At 30.9% G+C, this 10,466-nt stretch overlaps 1 protein-coding gene across 2 annotated transcripts; it reads left to right on the forward strand.

Annotated features, from left to right (window-relative positions):
* The first annotated feature begins 2,471 nt into the window (after positions 1-2,471).
* LOC100251016 (probable methyltransferase PMT20) lies at positions 2,472-8,074 on the forward strand. Of its 2 annotated transcripts, none has more exons than XM_002265091.5 (8): positions 2,472-2,765; positions 4,428-4,719; positions 4,829-4,977; positions 5,088-5,283; positions 5,455-5,665; positions 6,139-6,814; positions 6,917-6,994; positions 7,393-8,074. In XM_002265091.5, exons 2-8 carry the CDS (start codon positions 4,450-4,452, stop codon positions 7,613-7,615), a joined length of 1,803 nt encoding a protein of 600 aa, XP_002265127.1. In that variant the 5' UTR covers positions 2,472-2,765; positions 4,428-4,449; the 3' UTR covers positions 7,616-8,074. The 2 variants fall into 2 exon arrangements, with proteins under 2 accessions (XP_002265127.1, XP_019080880.1); XM_019225335.2 differs by having other exon boundaries at positions 2,622-2,769.
* Positions 8,075-10,466: the final 2,392 nt, after the last annotated feature.

Here is a 10,466-nt window from a genome sequence, read left to right on the forward strand (position 1 = left end):
AGATTGATGACTTTTTCTTTAGTATGATTCTTTATTATCCTCACCAAAGCAAAGAATAAAGTCAAATCTACCGACATGTGTCGGTGATTTACAATTTTATTTATTTATTATTTAAATAATGGAAAGAAGAAAAAGAAAGAAAAAGACACCGGTTTCTCTGTTTCCAGGTAACCTCTCTTTCTCAATGATGCCTTTACACATGACTTTTTCTTTATATATTTTTTTGACGTAATATTATTGAATAAAAATTGTTTTTCTTTTTAATTAGATTGATAAATTGATTTTTCAATAAATTTAATGGAATAAAAATATGAAAAATAAATTCAGAAAATTTGAAATCTAAAATTTGCTTAAATTATTAATTGAATAAAATAAAATAAAATAATTTAATAGTAGACCACTAATATATATCAAGTTAGTGATATATTAATTTATTATAATTAATTATATATAATTAAATATATAATATTATTAAATATTATATATAAAATATATATAAATGAGTTATTTGATTAGAAGGGTAGTTAAAAACTCAATTTTAAAAATCTAATTTTTGGTCTTTTTTAGTCATAAAAATGATCTTATTTATTTTTTTATAAAAATAAAAATTTATTTAAAAACATATATATTTAAAATAATTAAGAACATTTATATAAAAAAATAAATTATTTTTCAAATACATCTAATTGATAGTATCTTTTTGATAATGTACCATAGATACTCCATTTATTAATTTCTTAATCATCCTTCAATGGATTCCATGGTTTTTGACCATGGAAATTTCCATTTTCAAAGCTTAAAATTCTTCTTTTATCAATTTCCAAGAAAAAAAAGAAAAAGTCAAAACTTGTGAAGGCTTGTAAGCGAATCAATTAAAGAGATTCAAATAATTGGTTGGTCAAAAAATCACCTTAAAAAAAAGTACAAAAAAGTGACTACACACACCATCCATAAAGAAAAATAGAAAAAAAAAAAAGGAGAGAAAATGGAGGGTCTTTTTAAAACTAAAAAATAATATATATAATATTTTAAAATTAAATTACACATAACAAAATAAAAATAAATAAATAAAAATTAATTTTGTAATACCCAAAAAATTATTTCATCAACTCACCTTTTAACTCGATGATATTTTTGGAATAAATAATATATTTTTTATTGAAAATAATTAAAAAATCCTTCTAATAAAATTTTTTTTATTCATATAATAATAATGTTGAAAAATTCTTTTTGTTGTTCTCACTTCTCACCGAAATAAGCGGCATCTCCATGTAGCCGACCCTAGCACAAGAGGGCACATGGGGCTTATAATGGACTCCACCACATGGGACCAAAACCCCCTTTCTCTATCTTCATCGCCTAACCTTGACAATTTTGCCAAAAGTCATGTGCTTGTCGGACTTTAAAATATTGCATTTTTTTTAATAAATAATAATAATAAATCCAATAAATTTTAATACATCTTTTTAATTATTACCCATTCCCATATAATTTTAATTCTATTTTAAAATATATGTGGGCTTTTCACAATTACCCAAAAATTTTAAAATCATGTGAAGAATTAATTCCCCACCATTGAAGAGGTATGGATTGATTGAAAAATATCCATTATCCATTTATTTAATTGAACAAAATATGTAATAAAAAATACTTTTAATTGTAAAAATTTTAAAAAATAAAAGGAAAAATGAATTAATTTTTTTTTGTTGGATGTTTATAGGCAATTTTTAAGCATTTGATAATTTTTGCTTTATATATAAAAATATGATGCATTCACAAAAAATAAATTGAGAAAATTATTTTTTATATTAATTTTTAAAATAATTTTTTTTCTTAAAACCAATTTAAAATTATTTTCAAAAGATAAAGATTCGTTTGACCATGATTTATAAAACTTATTTTTAAAAACTATTTTTTATTTTTTAACTTAAAACAATTGAAAATAAGCTACAAAAAATCCAATCAAACGAGCCTATTTTTTCATTTTATTTTTAAAAATCGATGAAAATAATTTGTACTTATTCTTTAAAAGTTAATTTTTATTTTGCTTTATTTATAAAAATTATTTTTAGAAAACAATGACCAAATAATATTAAAAAATTTTAAAAACCAGTTTTTGTTTTTAAAAATAAAAAACTGTTTTTAAACCACACAATCCAACATCATTTTTTAAGTAACATTTTTTGGAGGTTTGCAAGGAAAAAAAACAATAGGTAAAATTAATTTTATTTAAAAAGATATGAGGGACCAAATTATTTGGAAAAAGTGTTAATGGTAATTGAAAAAACTGAAAAATTATAAATATTATTTAAATTTTATTTATAATTTAGACGGATTTTATTTGTAATAAAAACCTCATAGATAAAAGGAAAAAAAATTATCTCAAAAGGAAAATCCAATAATTTTACATGGGCCAGCCTTAATATAGAAAATGCAGTGTCTTTTTCTGCATGTAACGTAGCAGCTGGTAGAAAATAGAAATCATTATTGATGTTATGCCCTTTTTACCTGAGTGGGAGAGAGAGAGCAAGGAGGAGGAGAGAGAGAGAGAGAGACAAAGACCATTGAAGTTGTGAGAGAGAGAAAGGTGTTGAGGAGACAGCAAAGCACAAAACCACGACAACACTCTTATTTAAGCTTTAGCTTAGTTTGAGGTTCTCTTCACATAGATATCAGTTTTAATGCTCTAAACACCCTTAATCTCTTCAGCTGTCGAGAGCTAGATTGAGGGTGTTCTTGCTGTTGTAGTAGTTGTTGTTCTTCTGGTGGGTTTGTTACTTCATCTTCTTTCTTTCTTTCTTCTTCTTCTTCCTCTTCTTCTTCTCTGTGTCAGATCTCACTCAGATCCTTACATTCTGTTTCTGCAGTTGTTATTATTATCACTCTCATGTGCAATTAATTACCACACATGTATATATGGGGTTTACCTTTTCTTTTGTAGAGTAGATCTGATTATTTTGAGGGAACCCAGCTTTTGCTCTTCTCTTTTTGCTATTTTAAGATACAAGTAATGGTGAAAATAGGCTAAAATTTTAGGACTACCAAATGGGTGTTCAAGAAAATTAATCTTTTTTTGGCTTCTGTTTTGTGATCATGATGCATAGTTGTGGTGATTAGCAGATGGGTTTTCGAAAATAGTTACTTTTTTTGGCCTCTGTTTCTGTGAGGAGGCCTTCCCATTTTCCTCTGTTTTCTCTTTTGATTTCCCCATTTTTTTTAATGGTAATTGGGAAGTGGGTTTTTTCAAAAAGTTTGATTTTTGCTGTTTACATATTTTGAATTTTGCATCTCATCTACATTGTTTTCCTTTGTCACTGTTCATCCACTTGTTTTCTGGAGAACCTTTTTTCCTGGAAATTACTTTAGCTTCATGCAATTCTTGGATTTGTATGCAATCAAACCATGTGCTTCTGCTTTTTCTTTTGGCTTGATTGGTCTTTGAGGTCACATACCAATCAATTATTCAGAAGAAAAAAACCACCCAATTGCCAAACAGTGATGCATGATTCATTGGAACTTTTCTTGGGACTCAAGAAATGATTAAACTAAATGATATTTCACATTTTTTTCTCTTTTGTTTGCTTTTGCCTTTTGGTGGTTTGGTGTGAGATCCAGTGGTCTCTTTTTCGCTTTTATGACCTAGTGGGGCTGTTTGGGCCCAAATTTCATGTGAAAATCATAAAGACATGGTGGCATGAAGGCAAAATAGTATAACACTGGTTGTTGTTTGCGGATCTTATAGGGGTATATTATAATTATTGTCTTGATAATGGCCTGTATAGTCATTGACCAGTATACACTTTTTCATTTTTCCTACTTTACCTTTCTTTTTTCTATTGGATAAATGCATAAAATCAATAACCATGAACTAAATCTGTTGTAGAAACTAGGGTCTTGTGGTATATGTTACAGATCTGGTCAGTGAGCCTTTCAGGTGTTTGTAAAAATTCATCATTTTGTTTAGAGTTTCCCATGTTGTAGATTACTTCTCTTTCTCTTTTCTAGATTGAAGGTGATGCATATTATATGGAAGTCACTTTCATCTGTAATTGATGATATGATATAATTTTCTGAAGTGTGATAGCTTTGAATGATATTAATCACCTCAATTCCTTATTTTTAGGCTCTGTTATGTTTGTTAACTAGTCATGGGATGAGAAATAAAGACTTGAATCCTTGAACCATTTTGGGGTTGGACTAACTGATGTGATTTTATACGTTTTCGCTTCTTTTTGACTGACTGCTTTGCAATCAAGTGAAGTGTCAGTCAAGTATGTGAATTCCAGAATGAAATTATGCTGATTTTATGAATTTATCCTCAAAAGGTTGTAGTGATGGTTTTTGATTTGGCTTTGGTGAATTATACTTTTGTTGGGGATCAAAATCTTGTTTACTGTTTATTTAGGAGTTGTGTTTTGGCCATGCAGGTAGTTGATAGTTTCTGGGAAAATGAAGCATAAAGATGGAAAACCGGGGTCTCAACCCGATAAAAGTTCTAGGGTAGTCCCTATGTCAATCATGTTTGTTGTGTTATGTGGATTTTCATTCTATCTTGGTGGGATCTTTTGTTCTGAAAAGGAGAGATTTGTAACTAAGGAAGTCGAAAAAGCTGTTCAGTCTCCCAAGGAATCGTCATCTAGTCCTCTCCAAATTAAATCAGTTGCTTTCCCAGAATGCAGTAGGGAATATCAAGACTACACTCCATGTACAGATCCAAGGGTATCAATCACTTCATCGCTTATTTCAAGTTTCTATAGACCATTCCATTCTCCAGGATTTGCTTTGGTGTCAAATTGCTTACATTGTGTGTGTATCTCTATTGTTACAGAAATGGAAAAAATATGGTCTTCATCGTCTTACTTTTATGGAACGCCACTGTCCCCCAGTATTTGAAAGGAAGGAATGCTTGATCCCACCACCAGATGGATACAAACCACCAATTAAATGGCCTAAAAGCAGGAATGAATGTTGGTACAGGTAATATGGGCTGCTCTGTTTTTAAACTTATTGCTTATGGTTTTTGATGTCAAGGATTGGATTTCTCCTGGAAATGTTATTGAGTGTATACTATTTGGATCTGGCTTCAGGAATGTGCCATATGATTGGATTAACAAGCAGAAGTCTAATCAGAACTGGCTGAGGAAAGAAGGCGAGAAGTTTCTCTTCCCTGGTGGGGGTACTATGTTCCCCAGAGGTGTTGGTGCCTATGTTGATTTGATGCAAGATTTGATTCCAGAAATGCTAGATGGGACTGTTCGAACTGCCATTGACACTGGGTGTGGGGTGAGCCCTGATTCATACTATTGTTTCTTCACGGAGTTGATCATATGAACCAATTCGATAACCTATTAATCTATTTGATGTTTATTCTGGAAGCTTTGATTTATGACCATCACCTTTGTATATGTTCCCAAAAATTGTGTCACTTAGTCTGTGTAATTGCTTTATTTCTAGGTTGCGAGCTGGGGAGGTGATTTATTAGATCGTGGCATACTAACAATGTCTTTGGCTCCAAGAGATAATCATGAGGCTCAAGTCCAATTTGCATTGGAACGCGGAATTCCGGCGATCCTTGGCATCATTTCCACTCAGCGGCTTCCTTTCCCCTCCAACTCATTTGATATGGCTCATTGCTCAAGATGCCTTATCCCATGGACTGAATTTGGTAATTCCTCTCTTCCATATAATGATAAGTCTCAGATGTAAATTTGGACAAAATTACATTATCAATAAGTTGTCGCTGAGGTTCATTGGTTGATCATATACTCAAAATTTCTTTTTAATTTTCACTTAATTTTTAGAGGTTTTAAGTAGTCAAGCATCCATTACAATTACAGAGGTTTACCCTCTAGGTGGAACAGGAATTCAGGTCATCAAGCTTTTATCTTTACAAAAGAAACAACTTAGAGTAATTTGGCAGCTTTCATCAAGTTTTCAAGGAAATTATGAATAGCTTAAAAATTAAGGTAGCACCAACATAATGTGTTTTCAGAACATTTATCATTTGAACAGGTTTGTCTTTGTTTCTGATGTTGAATTATGAACGAAAGGATCATGTTTGTGTTCTATTTTTTTATTTTTTTATTTTTTTATTTTTCCATTTGCTGCTTTTCACCCATGGAAATGTCCTGTTTTCAGGTGGAATATACCTCCTAGAAGTACACCGCATACTCCGCCCTGGAGGGTTCTGGGTCCTGTCTGGCCCACCTGTAAACTATGAAAACCGTTGGCGAGGATGGAACACAACTGTGGAGGATCAGAAAAGTGACTATGAAAAGTTGACTGAGTTGCTCACTTCAATGTGCTTCAAATTATATAACAAAAAGGATGACATCGCTGTGTGGCAAAAGTCCTCCGACAATAACTGCTACCAACAACTTTCTAGCCCTGATGTGTATCCACCCAAGTGTGATGATGGCACTGAACCAGATGCAGCATGGTACACTCCCCTCCGCCCTTGTGTTGTTGTTCCTGAACCGAAGTACAAGAAACTAGGGCTGAAGTCCGTCCCCAAGTGGCCAGAACGGTTGAATGTTGCACCAGATCGCATTTCAGCTATCCATGGTGGGAGTGCGAGTACCTTCAAGCATGATGACTCTAAGTGGAAGGAACGACTGAAGCACTACAAGAAGTTACTCCCTGCAATTGGGACCGATAAGATCAGAAATGTAATGGACATGAACACAGCTTATGGAGGTTTTGCTGCCTCTATGGTTAATGATCCGTTGTGGGTCATGAATGTGGTCTCTTCCTACGCTGCTAACACACTTCCTGTGGTCTTTGACCGGGGTCTGATTGGGACCTATCATGACTGGTAATTTTCAAAGCATTTGAATACACATGAAAGCTTTTGGGTCTGCATTAAGGCACACTTCTTGTGAACTTTGTTTCATTTGTTTGTTTCCTGTTCTTGTAGGTGTGAAGCTTTCTCAACATATCCTCGAACGTATGATCTCCTTCACCTTGATGGTCTCTTTACAGCCGAAAGTCACAGGTAAGGAAACAAACATAAAGCAAATTTACTCAGTTTCTTAATCATTTTTTCATTCCTTTCCCATGTGGTACAGTTCTCATTTCTGCCCCGAAACTCTACTTTGGCATCTTTGGTTCCTGAAAAGTACCAAGTAAAGGAAACAAAATGTCAAGAAAAATTATTTTCTCATGTTTGTTTTACCATGGAAAATATGAAAGAAATTTATATGTTTTCAAATTACTTAATATAGAAAAGGAAAAATAAGTAGTATAAGTTTGAAGTAACATGAAAAGTAGTCTGTTAACTTTAATTCTATTTTTCATTTTTCTTTCCTTCTATTTTCTGTCCACCATGTTTCCTCAAAATTTCCAAAAACCAAACATAGGGTACAGTTCTGACAGTAGTAAGTACTTGTGCAGATGCGATATGAAGTATGTGCTCTTGGAGATGGATCGGATCCTACGTCCCAATGGGTATGCTATAATCCGAGAATCCAGCTACTTTGTTGATGCTGTTGCCACCATTGCCAAGGGAATGAGATGGGGTTGCAGAAAAGAAGAAACCGAGTATGGCATCGAGAAGGAGAAGATATTGATTTGCCAGAAGAAGATCTGGTACTCCTCTAACCAAAATTCAAGGTGAAAAGAAGGAATAGAAAACAATACAAAACATGGTTATAGATCTCTTGAAGAGCTGAGTATTGATAATTCATGAGGTAGAATCAGAGAGAGTTTAAACTCGATACCGCTCACGGAGGGAGTAGTTCATTCTAAAAGAAGCCAAGAACAGATTCATCAAATTCGTCGATCCAAAGAATTAGGACCCAATAATCTTATTTGGTTCATTTCTACTGCTGTCTCATATATAAATGTATTCTTTGTAAGGCATATGAATTGGTACAAGTCATTGTACCCTTGTACCCCCTTATACTCTTCCTTTTCTCTCCATCTTTTTCTCTCTATTTATTTTTCCTTTTATATGTTGTATTGTTATTACAAATATGGTATATTGTGGACCTGAAAATATGTAAGGGGTTGGAAAGACACCTTCACAGGTTGTGATTTTTATGTGTAATGAAAAAATGCTGGTGGTTTTAAGAAACTCATCCACATAAGACTTTTACAATTTGCTTTTCTCCTTTTTCCTTTTATGGTTGTGTGTGCATTAGAATTTTTTTCTTTCTTTCTTTTGTTAACAAGCTGTTAATGAATGGGTTGGAAGTTAAATGCCATTTTGTATTTGCATCTACTAGCAGAGGTATAAATTAAGGACACCTTCTGGCCTTTGAAAGTTAAAAGTGAAAGGGGGAAAGTGGAGTTATTGCATTCAGGAGAAGAGATCACTTGGAAGGTAAGTTTTTGGGGTGATATATAGACCATGTGACTCCAAGAAAGTGGAACTAATTGATGTTTGTTTTTTGGTTGAATAGAAAAAATCAAAATATTTAGTTTTTTCTATTCAGTTAAAAGCAACCTATTGATATCATCCAACATAATTAAACTGAGTCTATTGATAACAAGTTTATTTTAATTATATTAGATGATGTTAATAGGTTACTTTTAACTGAATAGAAAAAGCTAAATATTTTAGTTTTTTTCATTCGGCCAAAAAACAAACACCACTTTCATAGGAATGTCAATGATTGAATGTTTTATACTCTTAATTAGACATACTTCTAATAGATAGGTATTTTATTGGTTGAAAGTAGATTTGAGATTACAAGCCTCCAAGGAATCACAAAATTAATTGAACTAAACTTCTTATATAGAAGCTTCTAGATTCCATTACATAAATTACCCTCTAGGATCAAAGGTTACAAACGGTTCCTAGAGAGACTTCTATTAGAGAAAAGTAATGCATATGCTTGCTCATTATGATTGTGTTGTGTTTCATACAATGATGGGAACAATTTATATTATTACTTCTTGATAATAAAAGATAACTATGATTGTGTTGTGTTTCATACAATGATGGGAACAATTTATATTATTACTTCTTGATAACAAAAGATAACTATTGGAGACAAGGGTTGTTTGTTGAGAGAATTGGGGTCTGTTTGGTTCTTGTTTTCAAGAGTTATTTTCTGTTCTTGAAAACAAAAACACAAAAAACTTGTTTGGGGAAGGGGGTGTGTTTGTTTTTTGTGTTTTCCGTGTTCTCAAAAACCATTATTTTGAGAACAATAAAAAAATGTTTTCATTATTTTTTCACTATTCAAAGGATAGATTGTTTTTCGTATTTTCTCTTCCTTTATTTTGTATTTTCTTAGCTACTTTTTGTGTTCCACAAAGGTGAACTCCATCCAACCACCACACCCCCAAACCATTTCTTCTTCCGTGAATTATTGAAATTAATATACTTACACATGGTTACAAAGTCATCATTTGTTTAAAAAAATTATAACTAGTGTAAAAAATTTAAAATGTAATAATTTTTTTAATTTAAATGAATTATGCATATGAAAATTATTTATATATTTATAATATCAAATTAATAGAAGAAAACACTTTATTAATTAAAAAAAAAACTTTCAAACATGTTTTTTGTTTTATTTATTTTAAAAAATTTGTTTATTAACTCAACAAAACATGTTTTTTTTTTTAGAACAAAAACTATTTTTCAGAATTTAGTTCCTAAATACATTTTTTCTTCTTTTGAAAATACAAAATACTGTTTTAAAAAAACTATTTTCCATAACAATTTTCAAAAATAGCAATCAAACATGCCCTTGATCTCTCATAAGATGTCTCCTCCTTTCCTATTTTAGGCTCCAATGTGGATGCCTTCCTCTAATTGAATTCAAGAGTCTCGCGTGAACATTACTTAGATCACAAGCCAAACTCAATTTGATTTCCAACACCTCTTAGTTGTCAATATTGGGTGTCAAACTTTTTATTGACTTATTATTTATTTCTTAAATTTTTTTATTAAATAAAAAAGCTAAAATATTTATTTTTTAAGGCTAAAAGTAAATCACCATAATTAATTATTAACTCATTGTTTTTTTTTTTTTTTACTTTTTAATATTTAATAGAACAAACTATTAAAAAAACAAACAATTTTTATACTTAATATTATTAAACACTAATTAGTTTTAAATTCTATTTAAAATTAAATCAAAAAAATAAAAAGACAAGTATACTAACTATCATGCATGGTGAAACTACAACGGGATTTTAATTGAAGTGGCAAAAGATCTCACACATATGTGATGATTGATAGTTTTACAAATGATGATTAATAATAAAAGGAAATTATAAAAATAAAGGATATTTATTATGTCTCGGCACATGTTTTATCATTTTGTCTACAAATAATCATCATTTACTATATTTATTATGTAGATTTTATATTTTAGAATAGGATTACCATGTTTAGGTGAACATAATTTCAAAAGTTTTAATTAATTTATGAGAAATCATTGTCTAATAGGGTAACACAGGGAATTGAATGGGGTCTATTTAAAAAGATTATGACCAAAGAGTTGAATTAT

This window comes from Vitis vinifera, chromosome 2, assembly GCF_030704535.1.
Source record: "Vitis vinifera cultivar Pinot Noir 40024 chromosome 2, ASM3070453v1".
Classification (NCBI taxonomy): domain Eukaryota; kingdom Viridiplantae; phylum Streptophyta; class Magnoliopsida; order Vitales; family Vitaceae; genus Vitis; species Vitis vinifera.